The sequence below is a fragment of the Borostomias antarcticus genome, assembly GCF_949987555.1.
Source record: "Borostomias antarcticus genome assembly, chromosome: 7".
NCBI lineage: Eukaryota > Metazoa > Chordata > Actinopteri > Stomiiformes > Stomiidae > Borostomias > Borostomias antarcticus.
The window spans coordinates 7,898,617-7,923,755 of NC_140240.1; the positions used below are offsets into that span (position 1 = coordinate 7,898,617).

The window sequence follows — 25,139 nt, forward strand, 5'->3', positions numbered from 1 at the left end:
GATAATATGAAATAGATGCAACAGACTCCCATGTATCTTAGTATTATTCAATACAGAGACCAGGAACAACATAGATAACATGCAATTTGACTCCAGGGCATTTGAGCAGATCTATTAGAAATTAAATGGTTTTTGAACACAATGAACAAGACAGAATGCCATGATATTACCTGTCGACAGATCAAATCAGCCATGTTAACATTGTCATGCTAAGTGGACCCAGCTGTAGGATAATGAACTTATAGAACCACTACCACTTCTCTCTCTCTCTCTCTGTCTCTCTCTCTCTCTCTTACACACACACACACACACACACACACACGCATTTGAGCAGTCATAGCTTTGCAAGCGTTGTGAACTTTATGTAAAGGTAGACAAACATTTTCCAGAAGCTTGCTCGATCGTCTCGTTATGAGAGGTCAGGGAAGACTTTTTACAGCTCAGTTTTCTGGCCCCAGGGTGAAATAGTTTTTTGCTTCCCTCTGGAATATGTAGGGGTGGAACCTATGCCTACCCCCATTGCTCTCTGTAAAGCACATTGTGTTGCCTATGTGAATGAAATGTGCTATACAAATAAAGTTTGATTTGATTTGATTTAGAATCTACAGGTAAAAGGAAAAATAGCAACAAGTAAAAAAAACGAGTTCATGCTAACTATAGCATTTCAGGCGAATGGTGTTCCTCCAGCCAGAACTGTTACACAGTATAATCAGACAAGGTTTGAATAGGTTGTGGGGAATCAAGAAAAACGTGACAGACATTCTGAACAATCCCCTAAATACACACACACTCACACACGCACACACACACACACACACACACACACACACACACACACACACACACACACACACACACACACACACACATACTGTACATACTCTCTCTCTCACACACACACTCTCTCTCACACACACACACACAGCTCAGCCTCTCTCACAGTCATTGCTATTCCTTTCACATCTCAGCTCCTCTCACTCGTAAACCAGTTGAGACGAGAATGGGAGCAACACATGTTCCTCTCAGGAAACACAGCTTTCTCTCCCCCCTCGGTCTTCTCTGTGACAGACTGAGACATAGAGAGAACACAGAGAACATACAGCTCACCATTACAGTTCAGAAGGTCTGGCTTTGTGTGTAATCATAAGCTTAATGAATGATATAGTTATCATGACATGCACTGTACCTGGAGGGAATGTTCACTCGCTATTCATGATAAGGATCTTGGCACATTGTGGTATTACAGGGGATAGTCTGTCTGCATTTGTCTGATGTGGTTGTGTGGATATCTGTGTTTATGGTTGCTTGAGCATACATTCAATACAATCAGACCTGCGGCACACCAATCAGCCAAGCTGTGCAGTGTATCAGATAGCTGCTGTAACCATGGAAACTGAAGGTAGCTACCTTGAAGACTGTCTACCATACCTGTGTGTATATTTAAGTACGTAAGTCTGAATGTGTGAGTATGCATGCGGGTCCCATTGGTGCAATAGAATAAAAATAGAGAATAACAAAAAGTGATATGAGATAAGCTGATAACCAGGTGTCCAGATGTCCAGCCATGATAAATGCTGTGTGAGTTTATAAACATGGGTTGGACGAGTTAATAAATACAATAATAGCCTACAGATTATGCATTTTTGTTTTGAATTGGGATTTTTTAATGAAGATTTAATCTTTTCTGTGCAGACAGGCAGATTGCCTACTTGTGTCTTTGCCTCCATCTCTCTCGGCCTCTCTGTTGTTGTTGTTGTTGGTGTTTTTGTTGTTAATTCAAACTCTAACCACCATCATGAATGTAATCTCTTTGGATGGCTTATGCAGTAAAATGAAGGATGAAGGTGCATGTAAGGCATGGATATTCCAAACATACTGACATCTCTTCAACCAGTTCTGCTTTTCCAGAGTGAACAATGAGGTTTTCCAGCAAATGTGTGACTTTAAAGGGATACTCCAACATTTTGAAGATGATACATACTGCCGACTGGCTATAGCCTATAGGTGTACTATATACAGCTGGTTCGATCCCAGCTCCCAGCAGTGTGCCGAAGTGTCCATGACACTGAACGCCCAAATCACTCACCTGTGGCACGGTGGGGTAGTACCTAGTACTGTCGCCTCACAGCAAGAAGGTGTCTGGGCCTTTCTGTGTGGAGTTTGCATGTTCTCCCTGTGTTCAAACAAATTTCCTCTCAAAGAACCCAATACAAAAAACATGCAGAAGAACAGATGCTCTTCAGTCCGGTCCCTGGACTTGGTTCCCGGGCGCCACTGACAAGGCTGCCCACTACTTCTGGCTGTCCCTGGAGGAGGACGGTTGAGATGGGAGAAATGCAGGGAACAATTTCCACTGGCGACCCCCGAAAGTTGCATGTGTGTGTGCTGTGTGCCGAGTCACCGCTCACTGCATATGCAATGTGTGTGTCACTGTGTGACCAAATAAAGATGCCCCGCCCCACAGGTCTTGTAATTTAATTTAACAATTGCTACAATGTGTAGACTACCAAAGACATGTTGTTAGTGTGACCAAATCTTTGATTGACTTCTGGAAGATTTGGTGCATTTTGCATGCAGCTGCTTTCTCTGCACTACCAAAGAGGCGAATTCTAACCCAGAGACAGATCTACTGAAGAGCCTGGAATCAAGTTAGAAACATATTCATCCTTCAGCTCCTCTAAGTACAAAAACAAAACGTTGCAATATCCCTTTATAATATGTGCTCTTTTAAACTGTATTCAAGCTTCATGTGTTCAAAAGGGTTATTCCTGACTTTGATACCTACAAGATTCTGTCTTGGCTATAGCCATCTGCTCAACAGAACAAAATGAAAGATCAATATGACAATTAAGACAATATTCACAGATTCAGAGCACTATTCCCACCATAAAATAAGATTAACATATTATAGCGCAAACAGGACTCACAGCAATCGTGACAGACAGTGGTTTTCCTTAAGGTAGGCTGGAGCCTCCAGTTGCAGCTTACTGCCAGGACATATACATGTACATAATTACAGATAAATGGTCATGACACAACAGACTAGCAAATCACAGGTTTCTATAGGTAACCATATTTTCTCTATATAAAAATAAATCAGTCAGGTACACAATCTTTGTGTTTACAATACTTTTTAACACACAAGCATATCAATAAATACAGTACTTGCACACATGCACACCCACCCGCACGCACGCACGCACGTACGCACACGCACACCTACACACACCTAAACATACCTACACACACACACACACACACACACACACACACACACACACACACACACACACACACACACACACACCACCTGCTTATGACTAAGGCCAGGTTTGGGGCTGGGGGGGCATTTCAAACAGCTTAAATGTGTATCTCATCTGTCATTCCTCGACTACAGTGAGCGCAGACTTAATGATTGGGCATCTGAGATACACCTGAAGAAGATTGGCTTCAAACCCCCATGCTCACAGCATCCATCTCTCCTCCCTGTTCCCTGCCTCCCTGCGGACAACCACAACACCAAAAGCCCCCAGACAGCTCTAATCAGCTCCCAGGCAGCACATCCCTATGGGGGCATGCACCGATGTAATCAGCTGTATCGAGACCCTGGAGATGCTCTTTTCTGGGGCGGGTAGGATGGTGGGAAGGACCGGATGGAGGGAGGTGGTTTTCTCTATCATAGAAGTTTTGTCCCGGAGCCTCGCTGGGCCGGGCCGGCTGTGCTCAGCCCCGAGGCTCAGAGGCCCTGGTCCAGTGTGTGAGAGCGGTGGTCCCTGTCCGCTTTGGGCCGGCACGGCATCTCGGCCCCCACGTGGTTCTCATGTCCACTCCCCCGCAACCCCTCTAGGGGAAACAGGCAGTTCTGGCCCAGCACCCTCTGGGCCGCCTCCAGGTGATTGAGGCCCCTCTGGTAGCCGCCGCCGCCCCCGAGGCGTCGTTTGGGGCTGGAGTCGGCCAGGAGGCGCTCTGAGGGACTGGCATCGGTGACATCGCGGAGGTGATCGTCCTCGTCGGTGTCGGCGTCGATGTACTTGCTGATGGAGTAGTCGTGGAAGGTGAACATGGCTGTGCTCATGGTGCTGCTGTCTGGTGACTTGGGTGGCGTCCGGGTGCTGGCTGTGGTGTAGACAGACACATCGGGGCTCAGCAGGGAGTGGTTGGACAGAGCCGAGCTGTCTGAGAGAGGAGCCCTGGGGGGAAGACCTGACTCCCCTCCGCTACGGTAGTTCCCCCTGCAGGAGGAACCTTTCAGGGGGTAGCCAGAGTAGGGTCCCGACCGTGTGCTGTCCGAGCCTTCTGACTGAAAGAGGGGAGCGACCGTGGGCCCATGCTCCAGGGTGGTCTGCAGGCCGTGGTTGGCGCTGACCCAACCAGGGAAGCCTGTAGCAGGGCTGTGGGAGAGGTGTAGACTCTCCTGGAAGTCTGTGGCACAGCTGACGTAGCTGTCGATGCTGGACAGGCTTTTCATGTCCCCTACCCCCTCACGAGTGCCCAGCACGGGCTGCCTGGGGCCTGGGATAGCCCCCAGCTCCATCTCATCGCTCTGCCTGCCCACCCTGGAGCCCTTGCCCTTAGAGTTGAGGTTGGGCTGGGACTGGGTCTTGGCCATCTGGTGGTACATCTCCTCTAGCTTCTGCGTGTTGAGACGCTGGGGGCTAGAGGCCCCGGCCTTGCCGGGGGAGCCCGGCTCCTGGGGGTTGAAGGAGCGGTTGGAGCTGGTCTCCGAGGCGGCCCTCTTGAGGTTCCATTTCCAGCGGCTGGGAGAGAGGTGGTTGTCTCGCGGCCTCTCGTCGTTCTTCTCCCCCACCACCACCACGTCCATCAGCTCCGAACTGCGAGCGAACGCCTCCTTCATGTTCATGGAGACAATGCTGCCGTTCCTCTTAGCTCTCTCCATGGCCTCCCGGCGCTTGACGGCCTTCTCCTGCCTCTTCTGCTCCTTGTAGAACTCTGAGAAGTTGTTAACGATGATGGGGATGGGCAGGGCGATGACCAGCACTCCAGCTATGCAGCACAGACCCCCCACTATCTTCCCAAGCAGGGTTTTAGGATATATATCCCCATAACCCACTGTGGTCATGGTAATGGTGGCCCACCAGAAGGAGGCCGGGATGCTCTTGAACTTGGTGTCGTCCTCGTCCTTCTCGGCGAAGAACACCAGGCTGGAGAAGATCATGATACCCATGGCCAGGAAGAGGATGAGCAGGCCCAGCTCATTGTAGCTCCTCTTCAGTGTGAAGCCCAGCGACTGGAGGCCCGTGGAGTGACGCGCCAGCTTCAGGATACGCAGGATGCGCATGATGCGGAAGATCTGTACCACGCGGCGCACGTTCTGGAACTGGAGGACGCTCTTGTTGGACTCGGTCAGGAAGAGGGTGATGTAGTAGGGCAGGATGGCCAGCAGGTCGATGACGTTCAGAGGGCCCTTGAAGAACTTCCACTTGTTGGGGGAGGAGAGGAAACGAAGGAGGTACTCCATGGTGAACCAGGCGATGCACACGGCCTCCACATGGGCCAGCTGGGGGTTGTCTGTGGACTGGCCGAACTCGTCGGTGTCCTGCAGCTCCGGGAGGGTGTTCAGGGACAAGGCGATGGTGGAGAGAATGATGAAGAGGATGGAGATGATGGCCAAGATCTGTAAGGCAGAGACAGAAACACCATCAGTAAAGACGGCAGGGGAACTTTATTCATTAAATGGGCTGACTCAAGTCTTAGGGGGGTTGGGTGTGTGTGTGTTTGTGTGTGTGTGTGTGTAAATGTGTGTTTGGTTGGGGATAATACAGTGGGTCTGACAAGGAACAGGTATCAATGCATGACCCCCTTATTTGTATATAACTGCTTTCTGACGAGTGAGCATTAGAGTGGAAGTGAATGCTTCTCCTGAAGAACAGTTGACATTCAATCCAAACAAAAAGGTCACACAATGGATACAAAATATTTACCAGCAAGACTGACCTCAGAAAACTGACTTCAGATGCACTTTTAGTGCATGCAAATATGAGATGTATTAGTTGAAAAACACAGACAAAAAGTTTTTTGTTTTTTTTACATGATTTGATATTTGGTATTCATGCAATATCAAATATTTGTTAATGTAATCCTCCTTGACTTTATCCAGTTACATTACTGGATTAACCTGATGTTTTAGTACTGCTGTCAATTATTCATATTATTATAATTTGATGGAAAGTTCAGTGTCCAGGTCTGGTCACCATGTCCTCCACTGACTGTCACTCTGGCCTATCAGTTATTGTATATTGATGAAAATATTGAGTAGTTGTTGGAATCAGCATTCACCGGGCTTAAAGGGCACAAATTCACCAGGTTTCTCTTGATCTCCCCTGTGAGCCACAAGAGCAGAGATGACTTACGCAATGATGACTTGGAGAGGCTGTGTCATCCACAGTAGTTGTACAGTATTTATCCTGACCTAATATGTGATTTGATACATGGCCTTTCATCCTTATGATATCATGACTTAGCTGCAGAACCTTATCTACAGTCCCTTGTCCCTAGAAAAAAACAACCTTAGTTGAGTCTCTCGGCCTAATTGGCAACGAAAAGTGTGTCTAATAGATGTCGCAGAGAAATTTCAAAAGGGTAATACAATTTTTTTAAATATATTTTTCTGAAAAACTTCTCAACTTTGCCAAAGTAGTAATCGGAAAAATGGCCGGTCTTCTTCTGTGTTTTTATGCCATAGTGAGCACTGTGATTGGCCACCCATGGCTTACAACGCAGAAGACCATATATTATGTTATCTTGTATTGGGCTTTCCCATGTTTTTCCCTACACTGGCAGCCATGTGTACTACTGGGTTTGTAAGTTGTTAGTTGAGTTGCAAGACGTAAACGCTCAAATGAGGGATAGCATGGAAGCAGATGAAAATGATCTCAATCAATCAACAACATAATAATCAATTATTTTCACAAATGCTTCATTTACATCAAGTCAACGCTTTCATCATTAGGCTACATCCAATCAACACTTTCATTGACTCTAAATCAGAAGATAACCATACAAGATGTATGGGAATATGCATGCAAATTAATGATGTGCACAACACGATGACTGTGAGAAGTGCTGGAATTATTTGCAGTTATGAGGATAATTGCAAAATTCAAGCGACAAAGCAGCTGCCACAGGTAGGATATTAGGCCAACTATAGCTACTAGACCACAATGTTTTATTCTCTGTCATTCTGTATATTTATAGGCCTACACATGAACATGAATGTAGGCTTGAAATGAACCCCACTAAACATGTCATCGCAGATTATTAACATGAAATATATAATTAGAAGTATTTAAAGGAGTAGTAATGGGAAAATGCATGTTTAGCCCTGTTTTAAGGTTACTTATGATCATATACAATGGTTCAGATCAAAAAGTTAACAAAACTAGCACTTTTGAGAAAGTCTGATAATTGCTCTACCACCGTTTAGGTCATACAATGGATGTGGGTGGGCACCGCGAAAAATCTTTCAAAAACATGTTGAACTCTCGATTTCAAAGACAAGAAGCTCACCGAGGGGATAGTTGGCGTTCTGACATATAAGTTGCCATAAAGTAAGATTCTAGTTCATCTGGAAAGGCTTTTTTAAATATTTAGCCTTTGTGCTGTAACAGTGGCCTAGAATGTTACATTATATTATATTAGTCATTTATCAGACCTTTCATCCAAAGCGACTTACAATAACTGCAGTTAACATACAGTTAGGTAGTTAGTGTACTACTACTGGCCAGAACTCACAAGTGCATCTCATTTCTAAACAAGTGACTAAGAGCATAATCTACTGCGAAAGCCAAAGTGCAAGAGTAGCAAAATATGAATACAATAAGTGCTTAAAGGACAGGTTTGTAACTTAGCATTATAAGCCATGTTATAAGGTTATTTATGATCATATACAATGGCCGACATCAAAGTTGCGTCAAACGCTGCACGCTTGAGATATAGCCCGTCGCCGCTAACAGACTCAATGGATCCATAGGTGCATAGACAAAATCCTTCAAAAACTCTCTAGAAGGAGAATAGTGCTGCTGAATCACTGTCACATCTTTACACCAGCTACTGTTAACGTAAAAACAAATACCTCCTCCCTTCGTTTTGCCAGACAGCTCTGAGTCGCGATCCGCTCTAAGCAGCTGAAAGCCTGCTACCAGTAGCTGCAGCGCAGAGTCTGGCATCGTCCCACCCAGCCACATTTCTGTGAAGCACAAAACAGAAGATGAAGAAAAGTATTTTTTCTTCCCCACCAGTAGCTGAAGTTCATCCAATTTTTTGTTGCATAGTAAACGCACTTTGGAGAATAATATTCCCGGTAGCTGAGTCCATATGCCGTGTTTGCGGAGGTGCATGAGCGCTCCAGCGTGTTCCAGCATGCCAACTTTTTGGGAAATTAGCTTATTTGCCATCTTAGACAAGAAGATGCATACCCTTATTTTCTCTGTGAGAGCAGCAGTCAGCATTGAGACCCGTGCCGTTAGCCTAGCTGCAATCACTAGAAGTGGTTTATACCAGATAGCCTAGCTCCCTCAAAAATGACGAAATACACTTTCCAGAACTCCAAAACGTTCTTATTTACACATTGTGACTTATGTATTGTGTGGAAGTAATGACATTGTAATTTTCGAAGCAGATACTTACTCTAACTGGGGATGTCTAATTTTTAATTGAATTTTTTTTCCAAACTACAGCTATTCAGATATTTTGTCAACAAGTGATTAGCCGCAGCAGAGATATTTGGGCTGTATGAAAGAGCGCTTGCAGGGTGTCAAGAAGAAATCAGTTGATCCAGAGAGAAAACACAACTACAAAGGAAAGAACGTTGGACACTGTTGACATTGTTAACATCGTTATTCAACCCTGGATCAAGCTGCATCGAACAGGTTCTATATTTATACCCTCATCTGCTGTGGTTAAGAGTCATCAAATCTCTTCTGACTTGAACTGACCCATCATTCTCTGTGACATTTAGCTTGGAGCTAGTATCCAAGTTTGTAGGCTACTTGTACTGTATGAAGCTACTAGCCAGCTAGAATAACCTGCGTTGTAGAATAGACTGCGTTGTAGAATAGACTGCGTAGTAGTTTTGGACATCCCTGCATCATGTTCGCAAGCCGCTTCAATGAAAAAGACAACCTGCAAACGCGCTCTGTCTGAACAAGGCCTTCAAGCTCAGATCTCCGTATTTGTAGCTTGAACGCCCACTTAACTCACAGCCTTTGATCGGGCTTATTAATAGAACTGATCGCCTGATCCCAATCAATTTGAAAAGGCCTTGACCGGCCCGATCCGAAACTCAAAGACAGGACAGGACAATCCCTAATACTCTGAACTACTTTATTCTTGCCGAACCACCACTGCCTGGGTGCAGTGATTACACACAGCACCTCTGCTCGTTAATGGAAGTTACAACAAGGCTTTTGAGGTGCTGCATGCAATCACTTCATCCCTCAAGTTCTTGGGGCATGGTCTTGTGTTGGCAGTGTCCTGGCTCTGATTCATCCTCTGGTCTATGTTGTGTTTGTCAGGGTCCATCACATTGCAGAGCCAGCCACACTGTGTTGAATGCTGAACCTTGAATGTGGAATCTAGAACACACCAAGACCTGTGTTCATGAATAAATCATCAATCCTCTATCAGTCCCTCACAGATGTTTGGCTGCAGCACACTGGTAGTCATGGAAGACATGAGTCGAGTCAGTTATTAGGTCAGTGTTCATTCATCCTCGATGTTCATTGCAGCTCAGTTGAGGAGAGAATGCCCTAGAAAGTGTGCAGATGTCCCAGGTAGCCCCACAGGAACTCCTCAAAGCCCTGGGCGAGGTGGCTGCCATCTCTTTCATCAGCGGGCCATCCACCTGAGACCTCCAGCAGGTTGCTCCTGCTCCTGACAATCCCACTACCCCTGACCTCACACACAAGTCTCACTCTGAAGTGTGTGTGTGTGTGTCTTGCATGGTCACTAAGGAGTGAGACTCCCTGACTTCCATCTATTCCATCATGCCCTGGGCCGCTGGTACATCCAAGGCTGGGTTGCCAGGCGCGGTTGTCATTAGGGATGGGAATTGATAAGATTTTAGCGATTCCGATTCCATTTTCGATTCTGCTTGTCGATTCTCTTATCGATTCTCATTGGGCAAAAATGAGTACAAACAGGTTTATTAACATAAATTTTCTTTTACTGTATATGTACTACTTTGAACATGCCAATCACAGTGCTGTTTTTAGGTGTATTCACCTTGAACTAAAAATAATACTGACAAACAAATCAGTATTTTTTCAGACCGACTACCACCAGCCTGACTCTGAACGTCATCATCTAAATTACATGGAAGGAAATGGAGATTATTCATATAGTGAAAGCTAGTTTACGCAATTAAACAAATGGCACTAAGACAATAGACAGGGACTCTGGAGGAGTTTACCTTCGACTACACTAACGTTAGCTGCGCTGCTGTCGTCACTTTGGAGCGCATGAAAAACGTGACATTCCTACAAAGTTATCGCATGCTGTGTGGCCAAATGTTTTTGCATATTTGTAGTATTTACCCCCTTTGATGATATAGGTTTTTGCAAGCATTGTTGTCATCTTGTCGCGTGAAATGTAACCACACTTTCAAACTTTTATGTCTAGACGACATGTTGCTTCTTCTACCGCGGTCTAATAAAACAAAACAAGGCAGCGTGCATGTGATGTCATCGCGCATGCGCAGCAACGACAACAATCGATAGCGGAATCGTTAAGGATTTTGGCTTACGATTCCAAGGAATCGATTCACTCTCAACAAGAACCGGTTTTCAATTCCCATCCCTAGTTGTCATGGCAACCCCCGTGAAGCTTGACCGGAGGTGTGGAGCTGCTTGTGAACATCTGACCGCCGTCTCTGTCTCCCTTCTCTCCTCCTTCTCCTTCCGTTTCTCCATCTGAATACAGACTTCTCCTCAATACTGTTTTCCAGCCCTCGAAAGTTTATCAATGGAATTGACCTGCGCCACTCTGTGTCTATCTGACCTGGATCGCTGTAATGATGGCAATATTAAAGATTGACATTTGCCAGGTGAATCATCACTCAATATTCTCCTCCAGGCATCCCTGAAAGCTCATTTAAGCCATCATGCATCCATTATATGTCATGTTGTCAGTGTTGCTTACTCTGGATGTTAAACGATTTGCCAGTCATCTGGATAGATCAGTGGCCTTAACCCTCAGTGTAGTGATGTTAATGTTAATATAGGGTGATACGCTCCACATTCTGAATGGAAGAAGGGTCTGCCTCCCTGCTTCCACAAAAGAGATGAGGTTGCCATGGAGACGGGAGGGGACCATGTCCTCCACCATTTCTCACAGCATGATAGCTTGACAACACACACACATACACACTCGCACCCACATACACACACGCACGCGCACACACAGAAATGCACACACATCCACACACACACACTCACATGCATGCACGCACACACAAACACACACACTCGAAAATACACACAGGCACATATCCTATTCCCCCAGTTCTGTCTAATCTCACAAACACACACGCACGCACACACACACACATACACACACACACACTCTGAAACACACACAGGCACATATCCTATTCCCCCAGTCCTGTCTAATCTCACAAACACACACGCGCGCACACACACACACTCGGAAACATACACAGACACATATCCTATTCCCCCAGTCCTGTCTAATCTCACACACACACACACACCAGCCAATAAACCAAAAGGTCAGGGCACTGTGTAGCTGTGCAAAATAGCCCAGACCGAAGCTGTGATCATCAAATAATTTGAACTCTCTCTCTCTCTCTCAGCCCGGACAGTATGACAATGTGGGCGGGTGACTGGACACTGTGACTGGACCATTCATCTCCTGAAAAAAATCCCACCTCTCCTCTGCCACTCAATTATTCATGCATCTGAGATGAGGAGGAGAATCCAGACTCTATATTTACACCCTGGTCGGAGCTAGGGATGACTTACTAATAGGAGGACACACATCTCTTCAGGAATTGGACTTTGTTTGTCCACTACTTAAAGCCACAGGAAACTTGGCCTGAAATAGTAAAAATGCATGTATGGTATCAACGTTTAGTGTCTCATTAAGCATCCAAAATAGTTTAATTATATATATATATATATATATATATATATATATATATATATATATATATATATATAAATACATCCAAAAGGTATTTGCTGATTATTTTTTCCAAGCACAGATTTTGCAACTATGAATGCAAATTCCTTATGCATTTTTATAGCTAGCCCAGTAAAAATGGCCGTCAGAAAGATATTTGACACATATAGTCCAGTTTCAAAAATGGTTAGCATATCTCAACAACATCAACCTCAGAACAAACTAAGGGCTTCAAAATTCACAAAACTTATCTGCGATATTTTAACTAAAAACAAAACGTACACTATTCTGGGAGTCTCTGTTAAACACACCTTATTTTGGGCATTTTTTGCAAATCCCATTCATTTTTCCCATAGGGATTTTGGACTGCAGCCCACAATGGCGGCAATGCTAACTTTTCAGCCTACAAAGCAACGTCACCAACAAAAACGTAAATGACAATATTTAGAATTTGATAGAAACTAATTTCTAATAATTTTGGATGCTAACTATTATGTACACAATAGGCTAAATTACATATAAGGACATTGTTGTTGTTATTATGTGTTGTGAGGCTTTAAAGGAAGTCAATCCCTCAGGTCACATAAGTACAGTATGGATGTCCAAGAGGGACAAGTGTCCCTACTTTGCTGTCTGAAGTATTCTATATGCTGACATTTAGTGTTGTTCTAAATTCCCATGAGAGATACAATACCATCCACAGCTTTCAGTGGCCTTTAAAGTAAGATTACCAATGCTGCCCTGTTTAGTTTTTTACAACAAAGCAAAGCTGCTATTCAGGCCCCTTCTACAGTACTGTATGCCTCTAGATAGAGATGGATAGATATAATACTTTTAATAATCCCCAGTGGGGAAAAAACTGTAAAAAGATACAGTATAAGGCATACACAAGGGTATTAAAAGGCAGATAGAATACAAAACCACAATCTAAAATATAAAATGTCAATTCATCCAAAAATGCCAATATTAAGTGTTAGTTAAGTCCATGGAATGACATCCCACCAGTCAGAGGATGTATTAACACGTCTGTTTCACCATCCTACAGAGTCACAGCGCACCGGGGCCCAAAAGCCCAGAGTCACAGCGCACCGGGGCCCAGAAGCTGCCAGGGGCTTCTGGGAAAGCTGTAGGAAGGGGGGGGAAATGAAGGAAGGGAATTTTTCCACCTTTTTATTGTAGGTGGGCCATCTCACGCAGTCTTCAAAGTAACCAAGCCATAATGCTGAATTAAATTGTCTGTCTAATGCTGCAAGCAGAAGTGAATGTCGAGTCACCGGGTGGAATCCCGAATGGATGGTCAACCTGAAATATGGAAGATAGTTATATAAGACAGGACACGGTAAGCTAAATCATGTTTTGGGCTATTTAGTGTAATGAGTGACGCTGTGTTAAACATATTTGTGTAAACGTAGCTTCAGACAAGGGGAACATCCTCTAGCGTCACTGGTCAAGTTCCCTCCCAGTCTTCTTTCAATCAAGCGTCGTCTTGATGAATGCTTCTGTTCCTTCAAGGCGGATTCTTTTTCTCGCATTTTCCTGAAAGTAATTCATTCACCAAACCACTCCCTACCAATGACCACTCCCTACCAATGACCACTCCCTACCAATGACCACTCCCTACCAATGACCACTCCATACCAATGAGGAGGCTGTGACACTGAGGAGGTCATCTTCCTTCTAAATCTAAATACATACTGGCATATACAGCACAGCACGCAAACACTTATACACACACACACACACACACGCGTGCGCGCGCGCACACACACACACACACACACACACACACACACACACCACACACTGTATTCCCATATTGTGTAGGTTCTTAAGATACAAATATATCTGCTCAATGCAATATTCTAACTCCATACACAGACATCATTGTTAACGAAACATTCTGCACTGATACAGTGAGAGGGTTTGATCAGTGTTATTCTCTCGGTTAGCCCTCAGTGATCTGTGAAGACTGGCGGAGTGAAGCAGCCTTTTCTAATCACACTTCAGCTGGAGTATTATTTATTTATTTATTTACTTAAGGCATTTGTCTGAAAGGCAGATCTGAACTCTGATTCACCCCCATTTTCAGCCAATCCATGACCATGCATTCTATCATAATCAACCAATCAGTCAGCAGCGTCTAGGTATGAGCATAACCACCGTGTCTATTCCTCATTATAACATACAATCTGTCGTATACAACAGTGCAAGAGAGACTTCATTCAAGTCTGTTTTAGTCAAGCTAGAAAATACTTTATGGAGGAGTTGTCCGTGGACCATCAATGGGAATCGTCAGATCCCTCTGCCCTCATGTTTGTGCGAGCAATGTGGTCAGGATAGCTTTAATTCCCAATGGATAGCAATGAGGGTGCAAAAGTTATTGAAATACTGACTGCATCCAGGACTTGGCAAGCTGGCGTGAGGCTAGTAGTATGAAGCTGTCTGATACTGAAACATGCCTGAATGCAATAAACATGGGGACTTACAGGATTAAAGGATGAATGAAGAATGTATCATTATGTGACAAGAGGAGATGAGCTTGAAAAGGACATTGATCAATTGAAGAATATCATAGCTGATAAAGGGGAAAAAAATTCAATGTCAGTGTTGAAAACAGCAGTGTGGACTGGGCTTGTGTTGTCGCTGATGTGGATGGATGAGTTGGAAGCAGTCATTCATACTGCAGATCGATTTCACAACTCCAACTGCTACTTCAGCAGTGACATCACCCTGGAAACAGATGTCAAACGCTATGGCAACTGCACTCATACCATCGTTAACAGAGAAAGATGGAGGCAGGTTGAGCAACGAGAAGGACATGGACCCACACACGTGAATACATACACGCACGCGTGCACACACACACACACACACACACACACACACACACACTATCAATATGATTCAGTTTCTGCCAGTCCATTCAAGATCTGTGTTGAACAAACAGTATGAATGTTATAATACTGTAGATATCAATGGCATCACTAAACGATGATGAGGCTACAGAGCACAAAAATGACTTTTTATTTTATGGGTTTGCAGCATTTTAGCTGCACCTCCGAGGACAATAAAGATGTTTTTAAAGCTACATGAGATAACTCGGCACTTTGGCAGCCTCTCTGGTCGTGATAAAATCGGCACTGCGTTTTAAGAACCACACTTCCCACAATCCCCCACTCACTCGCTGTAATGATGGGAAAAAAATTATAACAAACGCGCGTGGCGCAGAAAGGATTGGAACATTGTAGCTACTTTCTGGAAGGATGGCTGCAATGCAGGTAAATACCAGTCTACTTTCTTGTATGTGCATGTAGATTTCGTTTCGCTGGGCGAAGTGTTTGTTGTCTTCCTGATATTGTGACACGCAAAACGTGTCACTTCCATTTCCACCACAAGATTTCCCGCCAGTGTACTAGCCAGTACACCGAAATACTAAAATAATAAATTCACAGGGTCTCATGCAGTTTCATGTCACGAAAATGATTTTTGGGGTCTTGCTAAAGCCAATTCATAAACTAATAGCAAGTAAAAGTGAATATTGAACCATAAAAAAGTTCTCATTGAGCTTTAATTGAATTGAATACATTCTTCACTTTTTTTCAAAATCACTCTCCATCTCTCTCACACCTTATCATTCTCAGTGCAGACCGTTACCTATTTCTCCACCTCTGTCTTCTCTTCTCTGTCCTCCTCTCCTTGTGGCCTGATGCATGAGTGCATACCGCTCATCGCTCCACATGACAGTTCAACTTTACATCATGAAAAAGTGATGTGGCTGTGCTGTAGCCAAGACTGGGCACATCTGCCCCTCCTCTCCTCACTCCATCCGTCTGCAGTCCCTCCATCTCCCCCTCTTCACTCCTTTCCATTCCCCACCACCCTCCCCATAGACGCAAACCCAAGGACCATAACTCCTCGACCCCCTGCAAACCAGGAAATGAATGCCTCATTAGGTTGTGGTCATATGAAAAGCAGGCTCCAGTTTACAGGAAATACAGCAGCTGGGATGGAGCTTAGTAATTAGCCGAAAAAAGCAGGATGTTGCATGGCGAGCATTAAGTCTGCTGTGATGAACAGTAGACATCACACCTGCACTAGTCTTGCATAGCCAGACCGATCTCCACACTTGGTTCACGCTGTCCCAGTACTGGCGAAAGGTCTGGCTGGACTCATTACCATTCTGGGATAGGGGGGGAACTAATCACAATCGTCTTCGGCAGAGCGGTTGCTAGGTTATTGTTGTTTCACGTAGTCTGGAATGAATCTGATTGGGCGGACAACAGATGTCGCCGCAACTGATTGGGCAGTAATAAACAAATGACACAACCTACATCTGTTGATGCACTGATGGAACAGTAGACATGACACATGCCTGGTGTTCAACCACCCCAAGTTCTCCCACAGAATTTCCCTTCTATGTTCCTGACACTGGCTCCCTGTACTGTAGCAGCTCAGATCCAGTTTAAAACTCTAGTACTTAGCCTACAGGGCAATGAAAGGAACAGCTCCCTGCTCCCTCCAGGCCATGGTCAAACGCTACACCCCCTCCCGACCACTACGCTCTGCTACTTCGGGGCGACTGGTTGCCCCGTCACTCCGTCGTATTTTGCAGTATGCAAGCCAGCACACTTTTCTGGCTAATTCCACAATCCTGTGTTCAGCAGAAATGACGTCACATAACACCGGAGGCGTTATGATGAATCCCAGCTGTGGACGAATGTCGCTTCATGGACAGCGACGGATGTGGTCAAATTTGAAGGCGGAATGTTATGACAAGGTAGTATGTCCCAACTGGATGTATACTGCATGCAAAGTATGTACTTCCTAGGAGCAGCTGTAGTATGTACTGGTAGTAAAAAGTAGAAGTATGCGATTTGGAATGCAGCCTGTGACGCCTATATATATGTAGGCCTGAGAACAGACTGACCAAATTTTTCTTTGATTAAAGACAGGTAGCCCAAAATAAATGTATTCGAAACAAATTATTTTCATAGATGACTGTCAGGGTGTGTTTACAACAGGCACCTGCATGCCCAGTGTTGCGAATGGTGTTGCGATATCGTTGCCATGTAACCCTGATAACTTCTGGCAACGCTAATGATTCAACGCTGATTCTCAATTTCATCTCATGTCATTCTCGTTCTCGAAACGTTGCTGTGTAACCCACACCTTAAAAGCTAGAACAGTAATCAATTAGGGTTTGGAGGTAAATCTAGCATGCGAACGCTACTCAGGAATGTCATGAAAGCTCGCACGTCAGGTTGGTATAGCAACTACTGGCCATTACATCACCTCAGTTGGACACTATTTTGCAACTGGACACTATTTGGCATGCCATCTGCACCACTTGAAATCTGTATACAGTAGTATAAGGAATTTTCATGTGAAACATTTTGAATGCACTTGAATTCAGGGTGGAACATTTGGTCAAATTTGTGGTTTCCTGTGTCATTCAGGGATAATTGAGAATCTCAGAGTATGTGTGAAAAAGAAAAAGCAGGTACCCTGAAAGGAAAATACAAGGTTTAGCCTACTTTTGTCTAATTAACCTTTTTTTTTTAAAATCTCATATTATTTGCAAGTCCTCAAATCGTAAAGTCACGATTCAAAGGTTTCTGTAAATGTTTTTGCTGTGAGTGTATGATGGAAGTATTCTTCTTTTTTGTGAGGATCGTGGCCAAATCACGGACCTATCACTAATATGTACCATTAGAACACAACAGTGGTTAAAATTGGCACAAAACGGAACCATAATGGCACGATCCATAACCACCAAGAATCTACAGTATGACTTTGTAACAGTGATACCAGGACTGAACAAGGAGAACAGGGTATGATGGGAGCCGAGGTCTGGAGGAAGTTCAAGTCTCAACATGAGACCACTACGGGCCGTCCGGGGTCATGGTGCCCTCTCCAGGGACGGATCTGAGAGTCTGATTTCAGGACTGATCTGAGAGTCTGATTTCAGGACTGATCTGAGAGTCTGATTTCAGGACTGATCTGAGAGTCTGATTTCAGGACTGATCTGAGGGGCATCATCACTCCCACCAGGCAAGCGATGGAGAAACGCAGAGTGAAAGGCATGAAGAGCAGCGACAGCAATAACAGCACGAGGCACTCAGTCCCAGCCGTTCTATTATTACATCCATGGTCCCAGCCCACAGATGATGCGAGCCCATGCCTTTGGATCCCATGAGAGGGCAGAGATGCGAGCAAACAGCCTGGAAGTGGAAACACCATGATAAGTGATTACTCCCCTTTCAGGCCAGGTCAGACGTAAATTTACTCTCTTCAATAGGCCACGGTTGGTCTGCTGTGTGTCCCGCTGAAGATCTGTGCTCTTACTCCTGGGGAACAGGAGAGTTCAATTCAATAACCTTTATTTAAACTCGAAGGACACTGAGGTTGCCCTCATTTACAGTGACGACGAGTAGGTCGTTATGGCCATAACACCAAGAGGTTATAGGAAAAACAATAAGGCGGGCAGCAAGTATGTGTACTCACATTCAAGTATGGGAATGGAAATTCATCACATCGTTAAAGTGATTACTCATCCCTCATCACATGTCAAAGTGATTACTCATCCCTCATCACATGTCAAAGTGATTACTCATCCCTCTTTTTTGGGAAAATGAATTATTTTAACGTCTGCACAAAAATGATGACACTATTTATTTATTTATTTTAAATAAAAACTTCATTGAATCCGTTTTAAAATTCTGTATTGTAGCCTGGTATGATAATCTTAACCTGTCCAACAAGAAGAGACTTGGGAGCCTTGTTGAAGTGGCAAGCAAGATCTCTCGGGTGAGTCAGGCCCAGCCCTTGTACATCTATAATAACCAGGTCCTTAGAATGGCTAACGCTATTTTAGATTGCCCTGATCACCCCCAGTGGAAGGAGTTTGAGCTCCTGCCTTCTGGCCGTCGTTTCAGGGTGCTGCTAGGAGGACTAAGAGACAGAAGGTCTCCTTTGTCTTTGTAGCAATCGACAGGCTCAATAAGGAACAGACTCGCACTTGTTGGTATTATTCTTTCTTCTCCAATCCTGTGAGCCATGGGTTTTTTAGTAGGCTGTCTACATTTTTATTGTTCTGTTTTATTTGTTTATTGTTCTATGTTCATGCTTCCTTTGTCTCCCCCATTCCTATGTTTTACCTGTTTGTAAGCCAATTTCCCCTAGTGGGACAGTAACGATTTTGAACTTGAACTCATCACATGTCAAAGTCAATCAATCAATGCTTTATTTGTATAGTGCATTTCATACCCAGAGGCAACACAATGCTCTTTACAGAGAACAAGGGAGCAAAAGTGATTACCCATCCCTCATCCTGAATCAAAGCTAACTCTTCACCTGCTCAGCTGATTACAAATCATCAGCCATTTGATTGCTTTCTGATGTGCCAGCTGTCACAGGTAGTCTGTCTCTGAGAGCATCATCCCCGTCTTACAGCTTTAATTTGTACGAGATGAGAAAGGGATAATTGGAATTTGATAGAAGTGTGATTTGTAATTCCCACCACTTGGACAGAGAGAGATAAAATGACCACATCTTTATTCTCCTTCTCTTTGCTTTTTGTTTTTTGCTTGTTCTGGATTACTCAGAGCCAAAGTCTTATCGATTCTAAATGTAAGAAGTCAACTTCAATCTCGAACACATCAGAGGTTGCAGTCGCTGACCAAATTATTTGTTTTCCCCCCCATTTAGAGTTCATGAGAATCAACCAGAATACTGTATGATATTGCCTACTTCAATCAAACAGATTGAGCACTGACCACAGTCAGCACCTTTGCCTTTGGATGCAGATTTTTTCAGGGGGGGTGGTAGGCCCTGCTAGTGTTGTCACGTGACAGACATGTCACAGATACATGGTGTCAACAGTGTCGTCATAGACGCACGCAGTAAGGCATTTATCGGTGCATTTCTCTATACTGAGCTGAAAAGAAACAAGTGCACATAACTTTGGTAAAGAAATAGTAACAATTTACAAACCCATGAATAATAAAATTTCCTGCAGAAAATGCATGTGCATGCTGAACAGCTGAAAGGAAATCGCAAAAGCTTTGCTGAAAATGCACAGCCTAAATGGGAAAAATGTGAACTAACTTGAATGCAACACCATTTAGTCCACAACACATAGCTTAGCTAATGTTGCCCTACATACTAACATCAAAAGATGTGGACTACACTGTGGTTACATTACTCATGTAGCTAGATACAGCAACAGAAAATATTTTTATTTCCTCATATCTCACTCGCAGTCAGAAAATGTCCGCTAGCCGCGGATAATTTTGGTATGTTAAACTCCATTGACTTATGCAATAGATGTTAGCGATATAAAAGTCAGCTATTTTGGATGTTTGGGTCTTTCGGGAGGGGCGGGACATCCCCCACACATGATGCATGTCATCAGCATGGACAGTTGTTGAATGTGTAAGTGGAGAGGGATTTTCTAGTTTAGAATTATCTATACGGCCGGCATATTGCCCATTTTTGTTAGGTCTAAAATGTAAATATTTATTTGAAAGTAGTGAATTAAAATATCAGCAATTAAAATAGTCAATATTAAAAAAAAAAAGAACATCATCATATAACCAAATGATATGATAATCTACAGTTCATTTGATCTATGCCTCCCTCTGCTGCCCTTTTGGTTACTGCACCTAGTGGATCAATACAGGGTCTGAGTAAGAACAAGCACCAAAAGACCTACTAAGCACCTCCAGATCTGAACTCTGTGGATTTAGAAAGTAGCTCCTGAGTAGAATAGACTATACTTTTACTGAGACAGAACAAAGCAAAGTACAAGGCTAAATGTGCTTGGCAATGGGAAAAATTAATTGTGGCGAGTGGACCCAGGTAGTGGGCTCTGGTACGTGTGACGAACGAACGAACGGACACAAGCACTAACGTACACGGGTTGGTCTAAAGCCACGCCCCCAAATTCCATCAACAACAATTACAGGGGTCGATCTAAAGCAGCACACAACAGCATGTCCACTACAGTCAATTTTTAATATACCATTATTCAAGGCTAAGTAAGATAAAGAGAAATTACATGGAGTGCTCTAAGGCTCAGATGTTTCTCTGTGTCTTTGATCCCCACGGCCTAATGGTAAGGTTCTGTTAACGTAAGTGAATGTCTGGGCTCTAAGCAGACAGCCGGTGATACACTGATATGCCGGTGGTCAGACACAATCTTATTATGTAGCAAACCCAAATCTGATCTGAGACCAAAGGAGACAGCTCTGTGGCTGAGAGAGAATGTGAATGGGAGAGAATAGCTTCAAACTGGGCCTGGAGTCTCAAAGAGAATTCCCCTGACTTTAGTTGAAGGTGTAGTGGAGGAAGGATAATGAGAGGGTGAATGGAGACACACTAGCACCCCCCCCCCCCACACACACACACACCACTACCACTTCCTTCAATGGTAATAAAATAATATTATTGTTGCCAGGTAACAGGTTTCCTGCGCTTATTTCACTGGTGACCATCTGTTTATGGGCCAAGAAGAGATGAAGCGCAACTGAACACACACACACACTAGACAATACACACACACACTGAACACACACACTGAACACACACACACACTGAACACATATACACACACACACGCATACACACGCACTGAACACACACACACACGGAACCCACACACTGAACACATATACACACACACAAACACACACTGAACACACACACACACACACACACACACACACACACACACACACACACACACACACACACACACACACACACACACACACACACACACACAAACACACACACACACACACACACTGAACACAGTTGAGCTCCACTGCGTCCAGGTCCTGTGGCTGAGACTAGACCACACAACTAAATCACAGTTGACTGATGACTCCAGCTTTGAAATATGTCTTGGACAACCCTATCACTGCTTTCAGTAGTTTGGTTTGTGGTTTTACTTTTCCCTTTTAAGATAATTAGGAGTTGATAAAGGCTGCCACTTATGTCGAGGCTGCTCTATTTCCTGGAACACTTCACCCAGAGTATTATCGTAATGATGCTGAATGAGTGACATACATTTACAGTCGTATGATTTAAGGTTTATCTGAGTATTGCAGGGACTTTAAAGAGTAATTTTAAGAGTTACTGACTAAAAAAATATACTAACAGACCAACCATTACCCTGGAGACCAAGATTTCAAAATATTACTCAGTTACTGAAATGTATGGTTGGGAACTGGCACAGCTTTCATGGACACCATCAGAGATGTGAGTCTACTGAGAGCTTCATCCCTGTCCTACAGTGCTACAGCATTATCTAAACCATAACCATGATTAACATTGATTTAGCCTCTCCTTCACACTGAAGATGTTCCTCTGACACAACCACTGTACTTAGTTCACTGTTTGTAAGACACTGGGCAGCTCTCACATCATGTTCACGATGACGCATCGTCTTACAGTACATTAACCACCCACTGCAAGCTTTAATTCCATTTCCAGCCTAAGATGAGTGCCGCCCAGAACAAGGCGGGGTGCTCTGTGTAAAACGATATTAGCAGTGTTGAAGGCAGACAACGTTCTCTTTGATACCCCCCCCCACCCCCCAGCCCAGCCCAGACTAGGGTGATCAAAGCAGGCTCGTGTCTCTCTAAGGGAGAGAAACACTACTCTGCTCTCTTCTGCTTTCCTGAGTCACTTCTCCCAGGAAAGGTGTTGCTCAGATGTGTGTGAAGTTCTTGAAGCAAGCCTACCCAGATAGCAAGCGGATCTGGGCCATATATGGGCCGGAACTAAGCCATAAGGGCCAGATCTGGCCTGTATATAGTCCAGATCCGCTTGCCATCTGGGTACTTAGCTGTAGCTGTATGTCCTGCTATGCGCTTTGCCGTATTGATGAAAGGCTGACCTGCTCAGACATCGCCTCTGAGGAGGAAGTGATCGGCAGACTGAGGTTGTATCCATGTCATACCTGATGAGATCACAGGTATAGTCATTGTGTTCTACCTGTATTAGGTGTGGTGGTGTTATCAATAGAGTGGCTTACTTACTGTGACACTCACTGAACAGCTCTCTCTCTGCCACACACATACACACATACACATACGCGCGCGCGCGCGCACACACGCACGCACGCACACACGCACACACACACACACCAAAACATTATTTTTTAGTGAAAGTTATACAGGTAGTTTACCTTTGCTGCAACAGACGAACCGGGCTTTTCAAGAAGGTCCCAGAGTTTCTTTCGTTTTTCCGCACAACATGTGCTATCGAACTCTTCCCCCTCTATGTCTTTCATGTTGTCCGCCTCTCGTCTGAGCTCCTCGTTCATCTGCTCCTTCTTCTGGTGGTACCTGGCCTGGCAGCACGACTCCAAGTAGATCTCGTCGATGCCCCAGTAGTCCAGCTCCTGACTGAACGACAGTGCGCACATCTCCTCCATCATGTGCAGTTTACCCGTGCGGTAGAAGTTCAGGATGGATGTAAATGCCCCGGGGTGTCGGTCAAAAAAGTACTCGTTTTCATCCAAGTTGTAGTCATCACATATTTCCATAAGCAAGTCGTGGGTGTTGCAGTCTCTTAATTTCCCTAAACGGGTTCGGGGTAACCTGTCCAACGTTCGCCACAGAACCTCGTGCGGAAGACCCCCAACATTCAGTCTTACACGGCGATGGCAGGACTTGCTACGGAGGATCTCCGCAGGTTCCGGTGGAAGCGACGCAGTCGACCTGGAGCCGGCTTTGTCCAAGTCCGCCGAGGATTTCTCCATATTTTGAAGTTGTGGGAGTTCCACAAGTTAATGCGTCCAACTGGAAACCTCCTGGGATCAGTTAGCATTTAGTCTACATGTCCTATTGTCTGTCCCTTCCTTGAGTCTAGGGGAAAGTGAGGAGGAGGCATAATGTCAAAGAGCGTCAAATGGAGCAGAGCCGTAAAGCTCAGTGATCTAGTCAGAACATTTCACGGGGCATGCCATAGAGCTACTCTTCTAATCGGAGGAGCGAATAGACCAAGATAATTTAATCTAGTCTGAGATTGAGGGTGCTATCCTCACTTCCGCTCTGTATCGTGGGTGGGGACAGGGAGAAAGTGAGGGCAGCACCGAGAGCGCTGTTCAGTCGGGTGGTGCTGAATCGACAGCCCTTGCCGTTCATTAACGACCCATGGAAGAATTATTGATATCTAGCCTGAAAGGATGAAGCGAGACGGTAGCCTAACCCACCCACTGTGGCCAAACATGTGGCCTAGCTTCATAAAATAACACCCATCAAATAACCTATAACTTCGTTATAATGGGCAAAATAAGAAACCATAGGCTGCCCTATTCATGCCTCCCAAGTCAATCGTCTAGTGTAAGCATTTAATCAGACATTATCGAATATCGAAAACACAATTTATCAGTCATTGCATATTGATCTAGCCTCTCTAAACCGGTGTTTTTCCTGATGCGCACCACCGAAATGGAGAAATCTAATGTTTTCTCAATGTTGGGTGAAACAATTATCACGGTATTTTTTCGTGTCGCACATCGACGGATATAACGATCCCTCTAGCCACTGAGAGAAGAGACCTACGCCACTCATGGTCAACTGTCATACATAGCCTATATACAATAACAATGCTATAAATGTTACCATATCGCGAATGGGGAAGCTCGTTGGACACTGAAAATCCCTTCCACGCACCTTAACTTTCCGCAGTTCATCCGATGGCAGCGGCAGAAAAGAAACATTAACAGAGAAGGAGGAAATCTCAACATGTCCATTACCCCCGGGATCTGATCCATCCCATTTTAAACGAAGCCTCCGTTGCGCTGTCCTTTGCCACAGACATGGGATCCCGAACAGCGTCTTCAGCGCGCTGACATCAACAAGTAGCCTATATGTTCACAATCCATATCGGATTCAATCTGCTGTGTAAATGGGCGACGCCACTACTCTCTCTCTCTCTCATCTCTCCGCGGCAGAATCTCCAAATCG

The 25,139-nt window shown here is 44.5% G+C and overlaps 1 protein-coding gene across 1 annotated transcript; it reads right to left on the minus strand.

The window, feature by feature from the left end:
* Positions 1–3,736: 3,736 nt before the first annotated feature.
* kcnb1 (potassium voltage-gated channel, Shab-related subfamily, member 1) lies at positions 3,737–23,941 on the minus strand (the record flags this gene model as incomplete). The annotated part of the gene is made up of 2 exons (XM_084440913.1): positions 23,354–23,941; positions 3,737–5,635 (listed from the first exon to the last, which is right to left on the minus strand). The coding sequence occupies exons 1-2, from the start codon at positions 23,927–23,929 to the stop codon at positions 3,737–3,739; spliced, it is 2,475 nt and encodes an 824-aa protein (XP_084297039.1). The 5' UTR covers positions 23,930–23,941.
* Positions 23,942–25,139: the final 1,198 nt, after the last annotated feature.